Source organism: Cynocephalus volans, chromosome 15 (genome assembly GCF_027409185.1).
Source record: "Cynocephalus volans isolate mCynVol1 chromosome 15, mCynVol1.pri, whole genome shotgun sequence".
NCBI lineage: Eukaryota > Metazoa > Chordata > Mammalia > Dermoptera > Cynocephalidae > Cynocephalus > Cynocephalus volans.
In genome coordinates, this window is record NC_084474.1 from 20635387 (window position 1) to 20660685 (window position 25299).

The window sequence follows — 25299 nt, forward strand, 5'->3', positions numbered from 1 at the left end:
AGAATATTCCTGAGACTCAAAGGAGGGAGATGTCACCGTGAACTAGAGGTAGGATTTAAAAACTCTTTGCAAAGAGGATGCGGTGGGTGGGTCAGGGAGGTATTTATTTCTAGAGTCAATTAGAAAAAATATTTGTATTTGCAATGAATTAATTGTTTTCTAATCTTCAGATGTAGGAAGACTTTTCCATGAAAAACACTATAATTATTTCTTTGTCTCACTGTTTAGTTATCAAATGTGATATAAATAGTCACGTGCTGAATAAAGAATCAGAGCCAGTCACATCACAGAAATTTCTGTGGCTTTATAATTGACATGAGCAGCAAATTATTCTAACAGTTTAACCGTGAAATTATTCAGAGCTGCTCGGTCAACACATCAAAGACTTTCAATCAAACATATAACATTGCTGAAAAGAAGAAATATTTGCAGTATAAACTGGACGGAACTGATAAATCAGTACTTCCTTCTCTATATCTTCAGATTCAAAATGATGATTGTTTCTCCGGGCTACAAGAAAAACAAATTGTTAATTTTTAAAAAGATTGGATGGCAAAACTTCCAAAATACTACTTCATATTTCTTCCTGCAATAAGCATTAAATGGAAAATATCAACAAGAAGAGACATGCTTTACAAAATTTCCCCCAACAAAGCAGCACCTGCTTTACAGCACATTACCCAATGATCCAGCAGCTGGATTTGCCCTGCCCCAGATCCAATGTGGTGCTCGCTCCCCAATACACACACTAAATGGCTACATGTGCATATGACTTGAGACGGAGCCTGGGGATGGAAACAGGACAAGGCCCTCACATTCAAGACGTTTAGCCTACTAACCACACCACATCATATGATGTAAAATGTTTTTATAGTACATCTCCACTGAGATACTGCAAGAGTAAAAAGGATGGAGAAACTGGTGAAGCTGGGGCAGAAGAAGTAGGGCTTTTTCACAGATCAGGCAGAATTGTGAAAAACAAGGAGGCATGGTGAGAAGTTTTGCATGGCTAAAGTTTGGATGCGAGCAGTGAGAGCTCAGACTTTGTCCTAAAGTCAAAATAAAGTAAATGCAGGCTGTTACGGCATTTGTAAGAAGAAAGACACTGGAAGATAAAGACCAAATAGCCTGCCATGTGACTAGCACTCCAGCAAACTTTGCTCTGCCCATCGCTGTTCTCGTTTACTTTCAAACACAAGAAAATGTTTCTTTAGACTAACAGTGCATATGGACAGTATTTTTTGCTTTTTTAAAATTTGGAGTTTTTGTCATAAAATCATCCATTCGACTGCATGTAATTCTAAGTGAACTCAGTAGGAGGTACCTGACTTCCCAGTAAGGGCAGGAGGTGTGATAAAAACTTGGGGCAAGCTTGGAGATGGAATAAAAACAAGGCTCACTGCCAAAGTGATGCACTATCCCTTGCAAGTTGTGTCTGTACCTGTGTCTTATCCCCATACCGCTCAACTAAAAAATAAGCAGCTATAACCAAATTCTCAACTTTATCCACAAATATAACATAGCATGAAAATGTGTTTTTATCATCAAAAAGCAGGCAAATATTACTTTCTCTCCAATGTGCCAACGCCTACAGACAGGTACCCTTAAAAATCACAGACTTATGGGTATATATGCAATTTATATTATTCTCTTGGAAAAATAACATCTAATTCTCAGAGAATATTATAATTAAAGCATTATTTCTAAAAAGAAGAGTAATGGGAGATAATCGAAATAAAAAGTATTCAAGGAAAAAAGAAGAAAGGAACCAACACTCTTTACGCTGTTGTTTGAGAATTCAGCCCACTCTAGCGTGCATGATACTGTTGACTGAAATAACTGTCATGATTTTACTTGAATGCCTAATATCTCAATTTCAGGGCTTTCATATCATTTAACATTTTAAAATTATTTTTTTAAAAGTTAAAACCTACAGAACTTATAGAGCATTTATACAGCAAGGGAGTATACAAAAGTTCAGATGAGGGCAATTTCTTTCACAACTACACCAGAGTGATGAAATTACATTACCTTCACCAACAAAGAACTCTGATAAATAAAATGCAGTCTTCACAGAATTAGGTTCATGGGAAATGCCTTTTAATTTTTTCCACTCATAAGGTGCTTTCTCTGGATGCCACTGAACACCATATACTGGATACTTATATCCTGTATTAAGGATACAAACTCGTAAGTATTAAGAATGGTTTAAGATGTTACTTAAGATTAAATTGTTTCATATTCTATATAAAACATTTTTAACTCACTACATCAAAGTAAAACTGTACATATTCTCTCAGATACAAAATGATTTCCATTCACAGATGATGTGAAAATTTTCAATAACATATTTCACTGATTTCCAACTTTTTGTAATTCATAATACGATCCACTTTTCCAGATAATCATAAAGTAAAATAGTTGAGCCTAGGAACAGATCCCAGTTTAACAGCCAAGTGCACATTTTGTTAGAGACACGGTTTCTCCCACAATGGGTCTCTTTCTTCCCTCTTTCACACCATGTTTTCATGCCCTTTCAGGATGACTAATTCAGATCAGAATGAACTATGCTAGCACTTCTGGTGTCCTTTTACATAAGCCAATTTTTCCCAGCCTAAATTGTGTCTCTCTCCATCTATGTAATGATTGACCACTTCATGGTGTCAGTTTTTAAAAGTTTAAATGTTGGTGTGAAAGAATCTTGGTGACATAATTCAACTATTTTTAGAACTCTTATATATCAGTATAGATAAAATGATATGATCCCTGAGATTTGCATCAAAAAATAGTACAGTGTGGGGAGAAAGCAGATATGAAACAAGAAAATCCACGTACATACTGACCACTGTCGAAGCTGAGAGGTAGGTATCCAGGGGCGATTATATTACTCTCTCTACTTTTACATATGCTGGAAAAATTCCACAATTTTTAAAAAAACATGAATATGCATAATATTTACCTTCTGAAAAATGTACATGCTCATCTCTTTTCTTCTTCACGTGCTTTTCCTCATTGTAATAGGAAAAAAATATTCCTCTCTATTATTTTTCGCTTTGGAATTGTATAATGATTACCATCAAAAAGTACTTGAAGAAATGAAGAGAATTAGTTGAAAGTAGAGATATCCAGGGGAAAGAGCACTGTCCTCTCACATCCCATTTGGCTCTTCCGCTAGGCAGCATGTCACAAGAAGGGAAAATTTATCCCAGCCTTGTGGGGGTCCAGCAGGCAGCTCCAGGTACCCTGCTCCATTTCTCCAGGCTGTCTCTGCCTGGTACCTCCTTGTGACTTTGCTCTTTCTTTCTCTCTGGTCTGTGACTACATGTGGAGCTACCAGCAAGAGACTAAAAGGCTGGGTGACTAGGGAATCAACTGGTACACATAGTTAACTGAAAGTCAGATACTCTACTATATTTCTTTAAGATATAAAAAGCATTATTGAGGATTTTAAAAATGCCTCAAGTGATACATCATAAGGAGGATTTATCCTATGGATGGATGGATGGATGGATAGATAGATAGAGACAGAGATAGACACATATATACTGACATTCAGAAATAAGTGAGATTTACTTTTCTTCAGTAAGCTGTATTACCAAAAGACCAATGCAGGTTCCTGACAGCTGTAGGAATAATGCCCTGTCTCACTAATTTAGAACAAAAGTATCGGAAGTGGAAAGATAACATGAAAATAATAGAGTATCTCAAATGTTCCTATCTTAAAAGTGTCAGGAAATTTTCAGAAAAATTTTTTAGGTGATAAAATTTTCAAATGAGCCTGGTATGATGACACAGCCAGAAACAGAAACAATGGAAAATTCCAACCCAATACTCTTCCACTTAAATAGTCATTCATTCAGTATCGATGAGGATTACACAAAGCCCTGGAAACACAAAGGAGAATAAGACACAGTACCAGCTCTCAATGAGCTCTTAGTTTAGAGGGAAAGATAAAACATGAACAAATATGTGCAATAAAAAACATTCCCAAGTAGCACAAAGCAAGTGGAACAGAAGAGCACTGCAGATGTGAAGAGGAGGAACAGTGGCAGAGAAGGCCTCTGGGAAATGACAACTGACTGGAGTCTTTCAAGGTGGCTAAGGGTCCATCAGCAGAAGGGAGTGGGGAGGAAGGGGAGCTTTTCAGAGAAGAGGAAAGAATATGAGAAGCAGCAGAGGTGAGAAACACTGCTATGTGGAGAGCTTTATGTACCAAATAGCTGCTCAGGAACACAGGCTAGAGGTGAGCAGGGAGGTAGCGTGGAGTAAATGATCTGGTAAATCCAGATTTTATCCTCCAATGCTGAAGAGCCACTGAGGAGTTCTGTTCAAACAGCATGATCAAGGGCCGGCCCGTGGCTCACCTGGGAGAGTGCGGTGCTGATAACACCAAGGCCACGGGTTCGGATCCTATATAGGGATGGCCGGTTTGCTCACTGGCTGAGCGTGGTGCTGACAACACCAAGCCAAGAGTTAAGATCCCCTTACCGGTCACCTTTTAAAAAAAAACAGCATGATCAGAACCACATGGATAACCAGTGGCCGGCTGAAAGACGGATTTGTGGAATGGTTAGGAGGCTGCTGCGGCAAATCAGGTGGAAGGTGGTTAATGCTGTAGTCAGACAGGGGCAGGCTGGATAGGGAAGAGGAAGCATAATCAAGAAGGATCTGGGAAGAAGAGACTAGCATGAATTTTTAGACATGGAGAATAAGGGCAGGAGGCCAAGGACAATCCCAAGTTTCTAACTTTGGATGATTTGGTGAATGCAATATAATCAACTGAAGTAAAACATACAGGAAGGGAAGCAGGGTGACAGAGAAGATTACAAGCTCAATTCAGACTGGGTTGAACAACCTTCCCCAGAATTCCCTGGATATTGTTTCTAAACCCTGAGATGTTTGACCTCCCCCCTCAAGCAAGCTAGTGATATGGCCAATCTTTGAATAACATATACTACTTCCACTTTTTTCTAGTTTATTCCAGTACCCTGGCCTCTCAGGTAGCACTAACCAGCCTCACCAATTCAAAAGTAGGGCAAGGAATCCACCTGACACACAAAGCAGATAAGAGTCCCCTCCTTCTCTTGGTTCCTTTCCAATTTCCAACTTCTCCCAGCACTTCTTCCCCTGTCTGCTGCATCTTATCAAGCCTTGCTCATCACAGGAGGTCACATCTAAGTTTACAGTCATTCAGTCTTTACCTCCTGGGAGAGACAGGAGACAAAATCTGTAAAATGACATTTCCTCTTATGGCTTCTGGCCAATCTGTCACCTTGCATTGCACTGCAAGATCTTTACTGCCACTTAGTTAACTGTGTGTGACTATCTATGCTGATCAGTGATGGGCATTTCCTACTTTTTCTGTAGCTTGCTATTTACACATGAATGAAAAATACTCTAAGACAGATATGCAAAAGATATATCCAAAGACTGGTGGACATCTACTGAGAAAAACATATCCATACACCAAAGACAGGCACTTATTTAATGGAGAAAAGAAAATATCCATATATGTCAACAAAGTTCAATTCACACCATGCCCACCAGTCACCCTAACAGGCGGGTTGTTCTGCATCACTGGAAACTACCAGGGTATGGTATATTTATCTATATTAGAGTTTACAAACATTTGTCACTGCTTTTACAGGCTGAGCATCCCTAAACCAAAAAATCCAAAATCTGAAATCTCAAAAATCTGAAACTTTTTGAGCACCAAACTACACACACAGGAAATGCTCATTGAAGCATTTCAGATTTTCGGATTAAGGATGCTCAACCAGTAAGTACTCTGCAAATATTCCAAAACCTGAAAAAATCTGAAGTCTAAAACACTTCTGGACCCAAGCATTTCAGATAAGGGATACTCAACCTGTAGTTGACATTCTAGTCTGAAAAAATGTTAATGTCATAAACTGAATTACCTTTATTGAAATATAAACAAAACAGCTACCATGGCAACTCTGCAAGTTATCGCCACCTATTACTCTTTTCTCCTTTAATCCTCACCAGGACTCGGAGACCTCGAAAAGTTAATTGGGGCTAAAAAGCTCAATGACCTGGCTGCCAACTCACATGATGACCAAACTGTTCGTTCTACGTTTTTCTCTCTACTATTATTCACTTGTCAACATTTCTTTCTCCATCTACAGTTTCTAAAATTGCAAAAGAAAGAAAATGAGTACCTGATTATTCATCACCCAGACTAAGACATAAAACATGACTAATACTTCCAAGGCCTCTCGAGTCTCCCTCCCAAACTATATTCCCCTCCTTTCAGCCCCAATGAGGATGACTCTGGTAAGTCATTCATCACCCCGTCCTTTCCTTAGATTTACCAACAAACAGTATATTGTTAATTTTTTGCCAAGTTTTGAACATCATATAAATGAAAACATACAGTATGTATTTATTCCCTTGTGACTTGCTAATCTTTAATTCCAAATTGTTTTCATAATTCATTCACAGTGACACATGCAGGTGTGCTCATTGATTTAACAGCTTCATAGTATTATCTATCTTTTGCACCATTGAACGTTTGGGTTGTTTCCCATTTTTTGCTAGTATAAACAATAATGCCACATACATTTCTATGTACCTAAGAGGATGTCACTAAGGTATTTTTTAATCAAGGAATAGAACTGCTGGGTAATAAGGCTGAAAAATGTTCAATTTTACTAAGAAAGGCCAAAATGTTTTCCAATGTGGTTGTAGCCATTTACACTCCAATCCTAAATGCCTGAGAGCACCCAGTGTGCCACGTCCTGGGTAGCATTTGTTAGCAGCAGACTTCTTAATTTTGCCAAGCTGGTGGGTATGAGATGGGTTTTTCACTCTGGTTTCCATTTGAAATCGCCTAATTAGTACTTACACTGAGCAACTTATCTCACTGAGCCATATGTGTACAGGACAATCAAGTTTCTTTTGCAAGGTACCTAGTCAAATCTACTTTTAACAGGCTGTCTTTTCTTAATTCATAGTTTTAGTTTAGATAAGCTAGACACATAACTTGTGTCAGTTATATGCATTATAAATATCTCCTTTTTTTTTTTTTTACCCCATGTGCTATTTTTTTTTTTTTAATTATGAACACAACTTCATAGTTTGGTTGAATTCATCAATCTTTTCCTTTATGGTGTTTCTTGATGGTTTATTTTTGTCTTCAAAACTCCTTCCCTTATACAAGATCATAAAGACATTCTCCTTTATTTCCTCTAAAACTTTTTTATAGTTTTCCTTTCCATTGAGGTCTTTCATCCCCTTGAATTTACTTTTTTATATGGAAAACAGCCTGTCTCTGTCCCACTTTCTCCCCGTCCTTTCACAGTTCTGGTTAGTATGTTAGAACTTCTCATTCCATCCTCTAAATTCCAACCTTTCTTTCAACACATTTCACATGTTTGGTATTGGATTCTGAATGTTTCCTTCAGATCTACCTTCTATTCTAGTGCATTAATCTCTCTTCAACTTTATCAAGCCTTCTGATTAACCTGTTAACTGAGCTATTTATTTCAATTACATTTTCATTTCTAATAGCTGGTTCTTTTCAAATCTGATATATCATAATTCTACTATTAAGGTTTGTGCAGGTTTGCGTCTGCATCTACTGTTTCTGCAAGTTCTCACTCATGGTGCATTACTTCCTAGTGCATTAGTGATTTTTTTGGCTGTGAATGAATGTTTCATTTTCCTTCAAACCTCACATGTGAAAATTCTTTGAAGCCTGAGATGAACAGTTTCTTCTATGAGAAGTATTTATATTTGTTCCTGCCATGCACATGTAGGCACTATAAGTCTGAAACAACTTTAAACCAAATACTTGACTTGAGATTTGTCCAACTTCCCAGTTAGCATAACACAGGCCTCACTAGACCAGCCTGTCATTACAAATGCTCAAGGCTTATTCCTCTTCACCACACCACCATCATCCCCCGGGCCCCCATCTCACTCCTTAGTGCCAAGGTTCAAGATGGGCAACTTTCCTTGCACTTCCACAGGCAGGATCCCAGGTATATTCTGAGTTTACCCTTACATTGCAGGTATAGCCTTTCAAGTCCTACTTCATGGGGTACTCTCCATGTAGGGGGGGGGTCCTGAGCTGTGTCTCAGGTTCTCCTGATTCAACAATAATGCTGGCAATGCTGGTTTAAATACTCCACTCAACTCTCAGAGTTTGGGCCTAAGTATCTTCATTTTCTTGACGCTTTGTCAATGTTTAGGAAGAGGTTTTTATGTATCAACCACATTTTTGTTGCTGTCTGGAAGAGAACCTGTCAAGGTACTTTATCTGTAATATTACTAGAAACAGAAGTCACTTTCTTCACTTATTTCTTCATCCCCTCTTTACTTTTTTTCATCGCCCCATTCTAAAAAACACCCAGGTAAACTGCAACAGATTTTGAACATAAATAAACATGTCTCCTGCCTCCAAAGATGCCCTACCTTCCATCTTCAGGCTCCAAAGTAACATGATATTATTCACAGGAAAAAAAGATACAAAAAATCAAAATTAATAAATATATGATTAAAAAGTAAAATAAGGAATACATGCTACAGTGATATATACCTTCCATTGTTGAAATAAACTCAATCTTGCCATCTGTATTTGTAGTTAATACATTGAAAAACTTCTTTAACTTTTCATTCATCGTAAAATTCTAGAGTATAAAAATAAAACAAAATGATTACTTCTGTAGTTATTCTAAATGTATTAATTTCATCGTGTAATTAATGTGATACCTTCACAGAAAGGCTCCATTTGTGGAAATTTGCAGTCAGCGGTTCTATTGCTAATGACAGCAACAAATCAGCAGGAAAATTCTGGAACATTCTGCTCTGCAACGTACCTGAAATAATTTAAGTACACACAAAAAATAAATAAATAAAATCCACTTAAGTCACTTATCTGTAGCCAAAGAGAGTCATTATTAAGACATAATCAAGATTACTAAATAAGCAAAACACATGATTTCTACAGAAATATTCCAATCAAGCATAAAATGTGGTCAACATAAATTCAAATATGCTCCAGACTTATGTACTTTTTCTTCTAGAATTTAAGAATAAATAAAATTCTTCTGATATGAGAATTAGCAGGCTAGACACAGAATAAGCAGAGAATCTTAACCGGAGTTCCCTAGACAGCTCTGAAAAACAGGTAAAATTTTCCATATGTATATATTTTTCTCCCCAGGAAGGGATCCAGAACTTTCAACATATTTTCAAAGGTTTCTTGGACTTAAAAGGTTAAAAATACCAACAATGTAGAAAAGAACATTAACCAAGCCAAGAAATGTCTACTCAGTGAACAGATCAAAATAACCAATATTATCAGGGTGGTCAACACTGAAGGCTCTGTTGTCAGACACACAGACTCAAATACCAACAAAGGGATAAAAAAGATTCTGATGTGCTCATGGTTCTAATGGCAGCTGTTCCAAACCAGGCCCCTAATTCCTGATAATGGCTTCCATGAAAGCCCCAGTGCCTCCAAACATTCCTTTTTTGAATAAACTGGGTTTTTGCCACATACAACCAAAATAGTCAGACCTAACACATATACTTCCCACAGCGTTCTTGCATTGATTCAGTGAGATAATGGAAGAAAGTATAAAGCATTCTATCAGTCCTATGAATGACTATTGCCATCTGCCTTCCAAAACCCTTATGAGAACAGGAGTAGTTGGTAGCATTCAATTCTGAAGATTCAGAGATCATACAACCTAAAAGAATCATTATCTACTTATACCAAGAGGTATAGTAAATAGTTTGTCTGGTCTTTGTCCTGAGTTCCTGACAGGGAGCTTCTAAAACCCTTGGAATTTCTTGAGTGATACAAGTCATATTGGGCCCCTAGATTATTTCAGAATGGGGGCTGATCACCAAAAATACTAACTGCATGATTAGAAGCTGGGACTTTGAGCCAGTCCAACCTCTGGGGATGGGAGTGGGGCTGGAGATTGAGTTCAATCATGTGGCCAATGATTCAATCAATCATGCTTTTGTAATGAAACTCCAATAAAAATTTTTGACAACAAAGCTCACTGGAGTTCCTGGTTGGTGAGCAAACACAGCATTTTCCTGAGTTCTGTGAGTCGTTCTAGTGAATTATCAACCATGAGGAGTTCTAGCAGTTGGTAAGAAGTGTGGGTGGACAGGGGATGTGACTTTTAGCTGGCATCTCAAATAGAGCAGTCGTGTTGAGGTCTGAACTAACTCCAGATGGTTAATGCCAGAATTATGTTGCAGTATACATAGTTGAGGTTGAAACAGAGTACACAACCAAGGGAAAAATGTTGACACTGTAATAATAATGATTAACATTTATAAGAGTTGTATTTAAAGTACAGTAATGTGCTGCATAATGATGTTTTGGTCAAGGACAAACTGCATACACAATAGTGCTCCCAAAGATTATAATGGCTGTAAATATAGCCTAGGCATTTAATAGACTACCATGTAGGTTCGTGTAAATACACTCTGTGATGTTCACAAAACAACAAAATGGCCTAAAAAATGTCATCTTACTTATTTCTCACACACACAGAAAAAAACCCTAAAAGGTAGATGTTTTTGCAAATGATGACATTAAAGCTGAGAGAGGTTAAATGATTCCCCCAGGCCAAAATGAGAAATCTTGGACTCAAACAAGGTCCAATTTCAGAGATCTTAATCACACACGGTCCTGATATCACTAGAAGCAACAAATTATCAAAACTCAAAACTCCTGAAGTCATCCTCAGAAATGAGGACACAGGTGGTCACTCACATCTTCAGGCTATGTAAATAATTTAAAAGCCTAATGTTCAGAGCATTTTTGACTTTGATGATTGCTATTTACTAATCCTGCCTAGTAAATATTTTTGAAAGGGTTGAAAAGAGTATTCTTACCTCCAGTGAAGTTCAGTGGCATTGCTATTCCAGTAGTATCTGTGTGAGTCAGTAAGTATTCTCCACTAGTCAGAAAAGAAATCTCTTCAAATCCAAGGCATGTGCCCCACACAGGAAAATAGTCTCCATCATCAAAACTCTGCAGAGTGAGAGAAAGAAAAAACTAAGCTTATCCAAACTTTTCAGAACAAAAATTACATGTATAGCTTGTCATCACTAGGCAGGCATCTGAGTAATACATGAATTTCTAAAGAATTTTCCAGGATCCAAATGTATGCTATCACTTAATCTCTCTTCAGAACAAGCTCTCACACAGGGTAGAAAAGGTAAGTTGTAGACACACTATATATGTGGACCCAAAGACTATAAAAAGCTACAGGTTATTTAGCCTAGCTATTAAAAGCTTTTAAACAAGTATCTCATCTGTTAAAAGCAGTTATTTAGGAAATACAAGTATTTAAGTGGGGGTTGGCAAAATACTGGGGTCAGCAAAGGTAACTAGAAAATTGCTGTTAATAGCTGCAGAGAGAAATAGTAAGGGTCTGAGCTTCAGGGCAAAGACAGGCCCAATGTGAGATGTTACAAAGAGGTCAGAGGCTCTGCTTGGTAAATGAATGTAGAGTCTAAGGCCACTGTGAAGAAAGATCAAATGGGATTAAATGAATTGGGAAAAAGAGAAGATTTCAGGAGGAGATAAGAATAATGCAGGAATAATGTCCAATACGTAATAAAAAGATAAGAGGACAGCTGACCAATCAGATTCATACATGACCCTACCCATGATTTTGTTCTATAAATGCTTGTGATTCTAAGCCATCAATGAGTCCAGGGTCTTAAAAGCTCCCTTGGCTACCAACTGCTCTTTTGAATAGAATGCAAATAAATGCTAATCTTTAACACTGCAACAACAACAACAACAAAAACAAAATAAGATGAGGACAGACAGAGATACTAAGATTACTAAGCCACATGAGGATGAGGTTCACATGAATGCGCAGTAAGAGAAAGGGCCAGACAGCAGAGCTCTGGGGTTCCCTGGAAGCCCAGAATTAGGTGAAGCCCATAGAAAACGAGCAGAAGCAGCCACTGCTGCTGAAGAACAGGTGCCCCAAAGGTTAAAGGGGTGACTGGGCTACAGTAACTATGAAGGAAGCATTGCCATGTGCTTTAAAAAAAAAATTCTCACAGAAACTTGCAAAAACCCTTCTGGAATAATAAACAATAACTGATATTTACCTGTAAGGCCAAGTCATAAAATATTTTGGCTGCGTGGGCATAATCTGAGTGCCTGAGGTTAGCACTTCCTCCAGGGAAAAGGACTCTGAAACAACATCAAATGAGGTGCACTGTACCCCCTGACACACACAGAAAATTTATCTTCTACTTTTAAGACAATTTTTCCTTATTATATAAGCAGTAAGATCATTAAAGAAAATTAGAAAACTAAGACAACAAAGAAAATATTTACAATCCTGGCCATTCAGAAACTACTGCTGTTAACATGGTAGTTCGTATTCTTCCAAAACTACTTCGATAAACATGTTTATTTAATAAAATAGAGTGTGGACCAATTAAAGGTAAGAAAATGGGGGAAGGGCAGGAGAGAACACAGCACTACCAATCAAATAGAGACAAAATTCCAGGTATAGCTAGGTTTAAACTACGGTGATCAGTGATGTCAAATCAACTGGGTGATCAGTGATGTCAAATCAACTGCAGGTCCATAACTGTGAGTGGCTTTTAACACATAAATAATTTTTTTTAAACGATAAAGAACAAACTCATCATAAAAATGTATTTAGGTTGGAATTAAATACCTTTAAGAATTTAATTATTGATTATCACCTGAGATCTCTTCAGAAATAAGTACAGTATTAGAATTTTTCTTAAATGACAAAATTACACTCTAGAAAAAGCCAAGAGAAAAAGGGAGGAGTCACAAATGTTTGACTGTATTTTACTCAGCCATAAAGGTGAAATGAAGAAAAATATTTACCATGTTTTTATACAATTTTATATTAACTTCAAATTTAAAACTTTATAACAGGTCTTGAAATAACTAAGGATATTTCACAAGAGGTTACAAAAGTTGGATTAAACATATTAAAAATTTAAAGATATTTAAATTTTAATTCCAGGTATCTGAAATATTACTCTTGAGATTGTTGTTTATTCAAGACATACATTCTGCTTCTTCCATGAGCCAGGCTCAGCACTAGCCCAAGGGACAAAGGTGAGTAGTTTTTGCTGTTGGGGAAGATCACAGTCTAGTAGAAAACATAAACACCTGTGTGGTAGAACATCTGCCTCAAAACCATGCAAAAACTCTACAATTAAAAGAGGCTTAATGAAGACTCGATAGCAGTTCTCTCTTTTCATTAACTTGGTATTTAAAAAGCTGCTTCTAACCAAATTTGATATGGCTAATCCCAAAGTCCTTTCCTACAGTAAAACTTGACTATCCCTCCTAGATAAGAAACTCCTTTTCATCTCTGTATTCCCCCATAAAATAGCATGGGGTCCACTGCATACTAGGGGCTTGATATGGGTTGAATGTTTGTCCCCACCAAAGCTCATGAGGAAGATTGATCCCCAAGGTGACAGTGTTGAAAGGTGTGACCTTTAAAAGGTGATTGGATCATGACGACTATGCTGTCATGAATGGGTTAATGGTTTATTGGGTTATCATGGGTATGGGACTGGTGGCTTTATAAGGAGAGCAAGTGAGCAGTTAACAAGAATTCTTGCCCCTCCTCACCATGATACCCTGAGTCACCACAGGACTCCGAAGAGAATTCCCACAAAGAAAAAGGCCTCACCAGACATGCCCCTGGATCTTGGACTTCCCAGCCTCCAAATTATAGAAATTAATTTTGTTTTCTTATAAATTACCCAGTTTCAGGTTTTCTGTTATTAGCAACAGAAAATGGACTAATACAGGGCTCAATAAAGGTGTTTTTGAAGTTGCATCAGAGTACTGTTCATTTTCTGATGACACTCAGACACAGCAAGTAAGGCCGCTGGTTTTCCCCATGTTCAGTGCCTGTGCTGGGGAGGAAAGGGTGAGCCTATGGGAGAGAGAATTGGTGGTATCAGCAAACTTGTGGGGAAGATACAAAATGGACTCCCTTATTAATTTAAGAAACATAGCTACTTTCCATGAAGATACACTGAGCATCTGCACAAGCTGGCTACCAAAAATATTTATTTCTGTCTATAATACTACTATTTCAGATTCCTTTCCAAATAGAAATGCAGCTGGAGACAGCGTAGGAAGGTATGAAGTGATCCAAAAAGTGTATTTTTGAAGCTCTACCATTATATTCTAGCCTGGACTTCTTTATCTTTGTCCATGCCAAAGTACCATGTACATACCAGCTGTTCTCAATGTTTTACTAAATTAAACTGATTTTACAGTAAATATGTACTGAACTGAAGGCAAATAATTTTTCTGAACATAGCTTTGAAAAAAAAGCAATAAATGAACATGGTTTCTAAAAGTAAAAAATAATAGTAATAATAATAATAAAGCTCTTTTTTAAAAAGCTTGATAGTAAAAAAGACTCCCTCCCACCCCATTCCCAATCAGAAACAACTACTATTAAAATCTGTTGTGTTGATTTGGTAGAAATATGCATATCTCCTCACTCCTGTCTTTGTTTTATTTTTTTAGCAGCTGGCTGGTACGGAGATCTGAACCCTTGACCTTGGTTTTATAACACTGTGCTCTAAACAACTGAGGTAACTGGCCAACCCTTCATCCCTGCCTTTAAAATAAAAGTAAATGAAGACTTTACTATACACACCATGACTTGCCTTGCTTTTTTTACTTAACAATATTGCATTTTATATGACAATAGTGATCCAAAGCTGCATCTACAAATATCCTCATTTTTTAACCCCTTCATAGTATTCTATTAAATGCATACAGTCTATTTTACTTAACCAATTCCCAACTGATGGACTAGTGGGTGACTTCTAAATTGGGGGTCTGTCAAACAATACTACAAGGCATATGTCTGGGCCTAAGTCTTCATGCAAAAGGGAAATTTATTCATTAAGTAAAATTTCTTGTCAAGTTCCCCAGTCAAAGGGAATGTATATTTCTAATTTCAATAGATATTGCAAAATTGTCCCAGAAAAGAGTATATAATTTACATTTCCACTAATAAAGTATGAGAATGCTTCTTTCCTCACACCCTTGCCAGAGTGTTAGCAAATTTTCTGATCTTTGCCAATCTGACAGCTAAAATAGTTTTTAGTTGCTCTAATTACCTTCCTTAAATTAAAAGTAATGTTGAACATTTTTTTCATATGATTAAAGGTCATTTTCTTTGAGCTAACCATTCATATCTTTTGTGTTAAAGCCAGTGGATAGAAATTTTTTTTCCAAGTTCTATTCAAATTACCTCTGAAAGATAACTGATCAATATCTTTAGACTTTGGACTTATAAATCCCCTGGCAAGCAGTATGCCATGCCATTCAAAGTGGCTTCAAAACATTTAAGACACATACTAAAAAAACAAAGATTATACCACACGGGCCGAGCCCGTGGTGCACTTGGTAGAGTGCTGCGCTGGGAGCGCAGCGACGCTCCCGCCGCGGGTTCGGATCCTATATAGGACTGACCGGTGCACTCACTGGCTGAGTGCCGGTCATGAAAAAACGACAAAAAAAAAAAAAAAAAAAAAAAGATTATACCACACATTTTTTTTTAAATGGTATGTGTCTACTACATAGCAATTATTTATTTCCTAAACTGCCTCCTCTTCTTTGCAGGACTTTTACATCTCCCTACAAAACATTTCCTAAAAAAGAACTCAGAAAACTAATGTTACAACACTCTAGAACAGTTACATAGAAGCATGCATGATACTTATATGCAATTTTGCAAAAGAAGACTTACTTGTAGACACTCAGACACTGTATCAAACGAATGTTGAAAACTTACCCGTTAATAGATTTGAAAAGTGTTTCATACTCGTAATCTCTAAGATCAAGCCTGAAACAATAAAAACAGTTAAAAAAAATCTATTTCTCAAACTTAAGAAAAAAAGTAAGCCTCTAAATGAAGTCATCACATAAATTTTAAAAAGCCAGGTTAAAAAATAATACTTAAATACTAGACACTATTACCTCTCTACCTACCGAGAGGTTTTTTTCAAACTACATAAAAGCCACATAATTATATCCTTGTTTTGCTAATCAGACAAGTAAACATGTTTTTCTGTGGTCTCATGTAACTTAATATTGTGAAGTTGTGTTAATACACAAAACATTAAAGACCATGAGATTGGGCACCAGTAATTTCTCTGCTAGCCAAGAACTATAAAAGAAATGTAAGACTATTCAGTAGTTACACGTAAAAACTAAATAAAGAACTTTATTACTATGTCTAGCTTAACTACAGGCAGTTTTAGCAGATAAAAAAAATACACTTAAGTGCCAAGTTCCTGCTTCATCTCACCCCCCCACCAACCAGTTGGAACAGTCTGGGGACTAATTGTGTATTCAAGTCAGAACAGTTCAGATCTAGTGACAGACTACAGACAAATCACTGCAGACTGGCCTAATAGCCCAGGTAATTATTCTGAAGCACTCTTGATCCAACACCCCTCAAGAGCCTCCTAACAATCACCAGGTTATTGATGATTTTATCCCCTTTCTCCAAGAAATTCAATTGGATTGATCTGTGACAATTGGCAACAACCTTCAATTAAGTCACAGTGAGATGTCTGCTCTTCCAAGAGTTCAATAAAACACAAGAACAAGGGGAGAGAGTATCACGTTCGGGAAATCTTTGTAAGAACTCTCTACATTCAGCATTCTTCAGTTTCTATAAGAGAATAACAAGGCATGTGACCTCTTAAACTGCCTCAAAAGAAACAAATTTATGATCCGATGTCAACTACAGTCCTTTTCTGCCTCACAGAAGTTTCAGGAGTTAGCACATCTCTCCCATTAAGTAGACACTTAACAATGATGCTCAGAACTTGGCTATGCCAAGCAAACCCCTCTAGGCTCTCCTCTCAGTCCAAATAAGCTTTGCAAATCCAGGTCTGTTGTTCAGAAGTTCACAATAAATCTCCTTCTGGCAGAAAGCCACAAAGCAGTGGGTGATACTTGAACGGTGCTTACCCTTGTCTTAAATGGAGAATAAACTGGCAAGCAGTCCTGCCTTGGGACGCGATAGGGAGGTGACATGTGAGTCCACATGTTCCTGGTATTCTGCCAGGCCAATTTCCCCAGATTGTGCAACAAAAAGGAACCAACCAGTCAGAACCCAGAATGCTCCCCATGGATATTTAAATCAGGATGGGCCACCACCACCACCGTCAAGGACCAGAATGGATTTAGATCACTCAGCCACACTCCAAGGATTTCCTGACAGCTAGCTGTGAAGGCTAGTTTTGCCTAGTTTCAGTCATTTCATTAATTTTAAATAAATGGCTCCCACACTGTCCATGACTGGATTTTGGGGACCCACTTATCACTAATAAGGGTGGGGGAAGAGGTGGTGTCATGAACTCTAGTGCCTCACTGCCCTGGCAGAGAAAACAGGCCAGGTCACATGTTTTGAACACATATTAGTTACATGTTGTGTTTTAAGCCCCTCTCAACAGGATATGAGAAATAGTTTCACTCTCTCTGAGAGTAGCTTAAGCCTGGTAATGATGGCAAAGGAGACTTAGCTTCATCAGCGTAAAAAGGAGTGGCGGGCATGGCTGTCAATAGAGAGTCCTCACCCCATTTAAAATCAGATCCAGATCATTGTCTTCAATAGCACAGGAATTCAGAATTGTATGAACTCTTCTGATTTGTAAATGTTTAAAAATGTTTTAAAACACTATGTGAACAAAACCCATTTTCAAGCCAAAAGCAGCCCTTGGCTACCTCTGAGGAGGCAGGACTCTGTGTTTTTCACTGATTCAACAATAGGAATTTATGTTAACCTGAGAGTACCAAGCACCTGAGAGAGAAGGTAGCAAAAAGAAAGCAGGAGACTAAAGACAAACTTCACCTATCTCAGAATTTTGCCAAGATCTCCCATCTCCTTTTCCTTTCTTGGCCCCCAGCATCCAGAAGTCAAAAATTAACATAACATTATCATTGTGATCATTTCAATCTCATTCTACATCAGGTAATCCTTCGTAGGCTAATCTAGAAATTTAACCCCCACGGTACATTGTTTCTACAGGATCAGGTCATTCCAATTCCAAACAATATACTTTAAAATGAACTTTGGGAACCCAAGCTGGAAATCCACCTACATGCTAACAATCACGTTCTCAGCACCTTGGTCATAAACACTAGAATTTCACAAGTCATCCGGTTTCAAAGCTTACCTAGTTTCAAAACTTCCATCATTCTCAGATGTCTATTTCTTCATGCACGTCCCCTTTTATTTTATTAGTCATCATGACTTGCTGATTCTTTTTTTTTAAGAGCATTTACATATCAACCCCACAACCACTGCTGGGAGCCAAGTCCTCACCACTTCACACCTAGCCTATGGCCTCTGACTGGTCTACCTGCCTTTCATCATCCACATTACCAGTACTCACATCCTAAAACAGTGTGCATTAAAAGCTTCCATGATCCAAACTTTCAAATACGTTCTGAAGACTCTTGATGGATTTTGGACGTGGCCAGTACCATTGTGCACACAATAAGCACCAGCACGCACACAATACGCACCAGCACAAAACAGCCGCCAGCCTTGTCTTCCACTCCAACATCAAGCCCCTCCCCGCTTCCCTTTACAAGAAGCCTCCTGACTTAGAAACAATGTTCCGGCTTCTGCATTGGCCCAGTTCTCCACCCAGTTACATCAACTTAATGGTCCTTCCCCCTGTACATTTAGTGCCCAAAAGCTAATATAAACTCTCACAAACCCATCGTTGGGGCTGTCCACATTTTCAGGGCAGCCCCGGGCTGCCTGCCACTTTGAGCACAGCCTGGCAGATTTTCTTCCTTTAATAAAGCTTGAATGGTACCCAGCATCTCAGCTCATTTTCTTTCATTATGGTGCCGAAACCCAGGAAGTATTTTGGCCAACACTGTGGACAATCCTCTCTCTCTCGGTGTGATTGGCCCTCGGCCACCCTTCCCAGACCTGCTAGAACCAGGTACAGACAGGACTCTCTCTACTTTCGCTGTTTCAGACCAACACATCTAACACCAGCCTCAATTCAGGGTGAGTCAGTGGGTCAGTCCTGTCTCGTCTCGGGTTCCCCCATCTCGCTCTCTTGTTCTCAAAGCCCAGGCACCTGGCCAACGGAACTCTTCTCGTGCCTCCCAGCTACTGGAGGATGCTCATCTAGCCACTCACTGGCTTTTCTCTCAAAAAGAAGGTGGATAGCAGAGAGGACGCTCCTTGTTGGCACACTTCTTCTACCAGGACTGACTGCCCTTTCTCACCCTCTAAATGGGATCCCCACAATCCAAACCTCCATGCTCTATGCCCTTGGGCTGTCTCCTGGACAATTTCTTGGCCTCCAGGGAGACATTAAACCTAAACATCTCGTTTTCTACTGTACTCGGCACTCTATGCCTCTGGGCCGTCTCCTGGGCAATTTCTCGGCCTCCAGGGAGACATTAAAACTCAAACACCTCGTTACAATGTATCCCAGTGGCCACAAGATGGCACTCGATTTAGACACTCACCGAAGTGGCAAAAGCTGTAGAGATTCCTTGTTCAAGCCTTCTCCTATCTCTGAGCTTGTTCTTCTCTCTGTCAAAACTGTCCTATGTCTCAAATTCTCCTAGCTCATGCTTGACCTCTCCTTCCAGACTTGGATCACTCTTCTGAACCATCAACCCTCCACATTTCTCTCTCTTCCCCACACCTGGCCCCCAGACACTCGTCCTCAGCCCAACTCCTCCCCTTCTCTCCCTTCATGAGGTAACAACCCCATCTCAGATCTGGCTTTTTATAACCCTTCCATGAAGTGGCTGGGATGAAAGGAATTGCCTGAGTCCATGTACAGGGAGCAGGTCTGGATGGCGGCTCAGGTACATGCTCAAAATAATAGGTGGCCTGTGGGAGCTGTTGCTGTTCCTTGCATGGACCCAAATTGAAACTACTAGGCTGGCCATGGAGATTGGGATCTCCAGGATAATATGATCACACACCTACTTCACAGCCTCCAAAAGGCTACTCACAAGTCAGTCAATTATGACAAGCTTAGAGAGATCACATAGAGATCCACTGAAAATCCCAGTCAGTTCCTAACACACCTTTCTGAGGCTTTACATAAATACACATGTATAGATACAAACTCCCTGCAGGAATGGCCCTCTTACACTCTCATTTCATTACCCAATCAGCCCCTGATATTCAAAAACTATAAAAAGAGATCAGGCCAAATACCAGCTCCTGGCTAAATGCCATCCATGGCTCACATACTCCAAAGCCGGCTGCAAATGCGGTCAACCAGGCCACTCAGCACAGGCCTGTTGTACCCCAGGCCCCCTAACTGGGACCTGTCCTCACTGCAAATGGCCAGATCACTGGGGGATTGACTGTGCCACTCACCAGAGAGGGAGTGGCCCAGTCCCCAACCTACAGACTTTGGCCTCACAGCCATCTCCACCAGAGTTTCTCAGCTTTTTCCCAGGAGGAGGACTGATGATGCCCAGGGCCTGAGGTCTCCACGGAGATCACCACGCATGAGCCCATGGTAACTCGCCTCATAGTAGGTAAGCTGATCTCTTCTGTCATCAATACAGTGGCCATTTACTCTACCGTTCCTGAATATGTAGGACCAACAACCCCATCCTCTATTCCAATAGTAGGGGTCATGGGATCAGAATACGGCCCACAGATCAGTCAACCCCTTTCCTACACCCTACAACACACCCAATTCACACACAAATTTTTGATAATGCCTCAATGCCCAGCCCCCTTACTGGGACGGGACATCCTTTTCAAAGTCAAAGCTACTCTTACCCTAAACACTTTAACTCCAGCTACAATACTCTTGCTATAGGCCATACCCAGACCTGGCCCCTGAGACTTCCCCTTCCCCCTCCCCGTCAGGCAAGGTTAATCTCTAGTATGGGATGCTTCTTCTACCTCCATTGCTATGCACCATTCCCCTATCCTTTTTAAACTGTGGAACCCCTCTTTGTTCCCTAATGTCCCACAATACCCCATAGCTAACAAACACCTAATAGGCTTTAAACCTGTCGTACACAAACTCTTTTCTTCTCATCTCTCACGGCTTACCCACTCGTCTTTTAATACATCCATCCTTCCAGTTATAAAGCCTAACGGCTCATATCGTTTAGTACAGGACTAATCCTGCCATGTGCTGTTCCCAACAACTCACCTGGATACTACTACCTCAGGGGTTTCGGGACAGCCTCCACTTTCCGGCCAGGCCTTAAACTCAAGACGTACCCAAACTTCCCCCACAACCTCTAGCACTTTAATACAATATGTGGATGACCTCCTCCTTTGCAGCCCCTCCTATGAGGATTCACAGGCCCACACTGTTGCTCTCCTTAATTTCCTGGCCTCTAGGGGATATTGAGTGTCCCCCAGCAAGGCCCAAATTTCTTCTCCTTCAGTTCAAGAGTCTAATTTCTGAACTACCTACTCCTACCACAAAGATTGAAATCCTTTCTTTCTTGGAATTTGCAGGGTATCTTCACCTATGGATTCCTAACTTTGGTGTGCTCGCAAAACCACTTTATGGGGCAGCCAAAGGGGATCCTGCCATTCCTTTAGATCCCACAAAGCCCATTCATTTCTCCCTTCCAGTGATTAAAAGTTGCTTTCCTCACAGCCCCAGCTCTGTCTCTCTCAAACTTATCTCATCCTTTTATCCTATATGTCACCAAAACCCAAAAATTGGCAGTTGGGGTTTTGAGACAAAAGGCAGGAGATATTTTCTCCCTGGTTACAAACCTCTCTAATAACTAGACACCACATCTTGAGAATGGGCCCCTGTTTACGGGCCTTGGCGGCAGCCACCCCTTTACCACAAAAAAGCTCTAAACTAACTTTTGAACAACAAACAGTCAAGACCTTCTTAGCCATAAGGCCAACTCAATTCTCTCTCTTTCCCATCTACAACTTATTCACCTTACTTTCATTGAAAACTCGTAGTTCTCCTTTAAACCTTGCCTTCCCTTAAAATCCAGCCACTCTCATCCCAAAACACTCATGATCCTTAGAACACAATTGCATGGAGGCTTTAGACCTCTTTCTCAATCCTTTTCCAGTCTACGGCCATACCACCCTGAACGCGCCCGATCTCGTCTGATCTCAATCCTTTTCCACACATCTCCCTGCATCCCATTACAGGGTTCATAGATGGGAGCGCCACCTCCATGCCCGCTACCCAGGCAGGTTATGCCATAGTAAATCTAACACAAGCTATTGAGGCTGCACAACTCCCAAAGCAGGTTGGGGTTATACACTGCAGAGGACACCAAACCTCCAATGACCCCATAGCCCAGGGAAACAAACTGGTGGATCTAACTGCAAAACAGGCTGCTCAGTCACCAGGCCCCCACTCTTCCTCTCCTGCTCAGGTCCTTCTCATGGCCCCTACACCCTTATTCCAATACACACTCCAAGAAATACAACACCTCCAACAGTTGACAGCACAGAGAAAGGACAACTGGTATACTCTCTCTGGTTGCTATGTCCTCCCTACCACACAAGCTGACCAAATCCTTTTAGATTTCCATAATTCAGTTCATACAGGCTATGAACCCCTACTATGTTTTCCTCAGTCCTTATATTACTCTCTCCACATGGCCAAGTTACTAAAACAAATCACTCAAAACTGTCCTTTGTGTACTCGTTGCTCCAATCCTTTCCCACCCACCAGGCCAGAGGGTACAATCCTGGCCAGGATTGGCAAACTGACTTTACTCACATACCTCCTCACAAAAGGACACGCCATCTTCTAACCTTAGTAGATACCTTTTCAGGTTGGATTGAGGCATTTCCCTGCACTTCAGAGGATGCTACAGCAGTAACGCATGCTCTCACCTCAGAAATCATCCCTCATTTTGGCCTCCCCACCAGTCACTCACTTGCCTACAGGCTGCCCCCCGCAAGCCCACAGGCCTCAGGCCCCTCGAACTTATGTACGGTAGGCCCTTCATTCTCACACCTCTCCCTTCCAGCTCATCGCCTTCAGGCCAGTTATCTCCCTACTCTTTCGCTCAATAGAGATCTTAGGGAACAGGCCAACCTTCTATTACCTCACCCTTTCCCCAATACCCTCTCAGACTTTAAACTGAGCCCAGTACAGCAAGTGTATATTAAAACCCGAATCCCAAAGCCTCACTCACCATGCTGGGAAGGGCCTTATATAGTAATTCTTGCCACCCCCAAAGCAGTAAAAGTACTAGGAAAGGCCCCTTGGTATCATTTATCCTTGGTAAAACTAGCACCTGACACTTTACCCAAAAATCTATTAACACCAAGCCAGAGGGGTCCCTCTACTCGACCCCCAACCCAACATCTCCTCATCCTTCATCCATTTTAGGACCCACAAAACTGAAAATCTCCAGAACCTCCGCTCTTCCCCCAATCCCAAAAGAAAGATGATCTTTCCCCTGGTGATTGTCCTCTCACTCTTGCAGGCCTGCTCCACATCCCTTGCAGAAGAGCTACTATTATACTATTTGTTCTAGTACTTGCTACAGGATTGGCAGCAGCTGCCCCAGAGCAGTGTAACATTATAGGAAGATTTCTCCTGGCACTCCTTTACCTCCTATCAGTAGGATGCTTCTTAGCAATTTCATTGTGGCAATGTCCCCTTTAAATTCTTTTGGCTCCCTAACCCTTCGCATTCTTCCCGTGTTTTTCCTCCTATCTCAATGCTCCCCCTTACCTGGAACATGGAGGTTCCAGGCCCACAGGGACGATGCAGTCCTCAGCGAATCAGACTGGCCCGAGTGACTCATCTGTCTCCCACTTCGCGAGAAACTTTTTGTGGTCACCCCCCTCCCTGTCAATGCAGCCCTCAATGTGTCCACAAATGTCTCTTCACTTTCCTCTCATCTCACCTCAGTGGGGACTGTCAGCATTATGCGGGGCCTGCCCACACTCTGCCTCACTGACACCAAACACTACCACTCACTCACCCCGTCCTCATCCATGCCCTAAAAATGGAATATATTTCCTTTGTAAAACTACATTATCCTGTTGCCTGCCCCCCTAACACGATTTCTTGCATATTCTTTTAACTCATCCCTGAGATCACCCTCCAGACAGATGGCGGGATGGAGATGGGACTGGGACTAACTTCAGCCCCCTCCTCTCAGGAAGTGCCCCCTGCTCCCGTAGGGCACTAATTGTACCTTTTTAATTGGGGCAGGGATCCTTCCTGCAACTGGAACTGGCATAGTGGGCCCTGCTACTGCCTCTCAATTCAATCAAAAACTCTCAGAAGAACTAAGCATAGATAGCATCTCCTCCCTCCAGTGACAGGTCACCTCACTCGAGACAGTCGACAGTCAACAGTCCCTTTATAGAACCATCGGGCCCTTTACTTCCTTACAGTCGAGAAGGAAGGCATCTGCCTCTTCTTGGGGGAGGAATGCTGTTATTATGTAAATGAGTCTGGGTTGATCCAAGACAACTTAAACCGTTTCATTGAACCCTTGGATACCCTGCTTATGTCCCTACTAGGACCCCTGACTGTGCCTCATCCTACTTTTTGGTCCCTGTCTCTTTTGGTGTTTCTCTAATTTCTTGCAGGAATGTATACAGGCTTTCACCAACCAAAAGGTCGCCAAATTATTCCTGCGAGGAGGATATCAGCCCCTCAGAATCAGTGACCCTTCCCCGGAAGAATACAGCCTCCCCACATGAAACCAATACCCCACCACCTAATTATTTTGCCCACCAACATAAATCTTTTATTTTTCATATCTTCGCCCATCTCCAGCAGGAAGTACCTTCAGAAGAATGAAACCTCTGCCCCTTTTCCCTTCTTATACTTAAAAGGCAGGAATGATGGATTTTGGACCTGACCAGCACCATTGTGCACACCATAAGCAACAGCACAAAATAGCCACGGCCTCGTCTTCCACTCCAGCACCAAGCCCTTCCCCACTTCCCTTTACAAGAAGAAGCCTCCTGACTTAGAAACAACTTTCTGGCTTCTGCATTGGCGCAGTTCGCCACCCAGTTACATAAACCTAATGGTACCTCCCCCCGTACATTTCGTGCCCAAAAGCTAATATAAACTCTTGCAAACCCATTGTTGGGGCTATCCCCATTTTCAGGGCAGCCCTGGGCTGCCTGCCACTTTGAGCATAGCCTGGCAGATTTTCTTCCTTTAATAAAGCTTGAATGGTACCCAGCATCTCAGCTCACTTTCTTTTAACTCTCAGGAGCCTCTTCCTCAACTCTAAAACTATGGTATTATTGGGTTCTA

General features: G+C 40.5%; 1 protein-coding gene across 2 annotated transcripts in view; it reads right to left on the reverse strand.

The window, feature by feature from the left end:
- Positions 1 to 388: 388 nt before the first annotated feature.
- The window catches only part of GGH (gamma-glutamyl hydrolase), a 29077-nt gene continuing 4166 nt past the window's right edge, over positions 389 to 25299 (reverse strand). Inside the window, exons 3-9 of one of the 2 annotated variants that reach the window (XM_063080125.1) lie at positions 15840 to 15890; positions 12124 to 12208; positions 10888 to 11026; positions 8737 to 8843; positions 8564 to 8654; positions 2032 to 2169; positions 389 to 510 (exon numbers count right to left, since the gene is read on the reverse strand). In XM_063080125.1, coding sequence (XP_062936195.1) covers positions 389 to 510; positions 2032 to 2169; positions 8564 to 8654; positions 8737 to 8843; positions 10888 to 11026; positions 12124 to 12208; positions 15840 to 15890 — 733 coding nt within the window. Of the gene's footprint in view, positions 511 to 2031; positions 2170 to 8363; positions 8384 to 8563; positions 8655 to 8736; positions 8844 to 10887; positions 11027 to 12123; positions 12209 to 15839; positions 15891 to 25299 lie in introns of those variants that run through there. The other variant, XM_063080126.1, reaches the window with a different exon arrangement.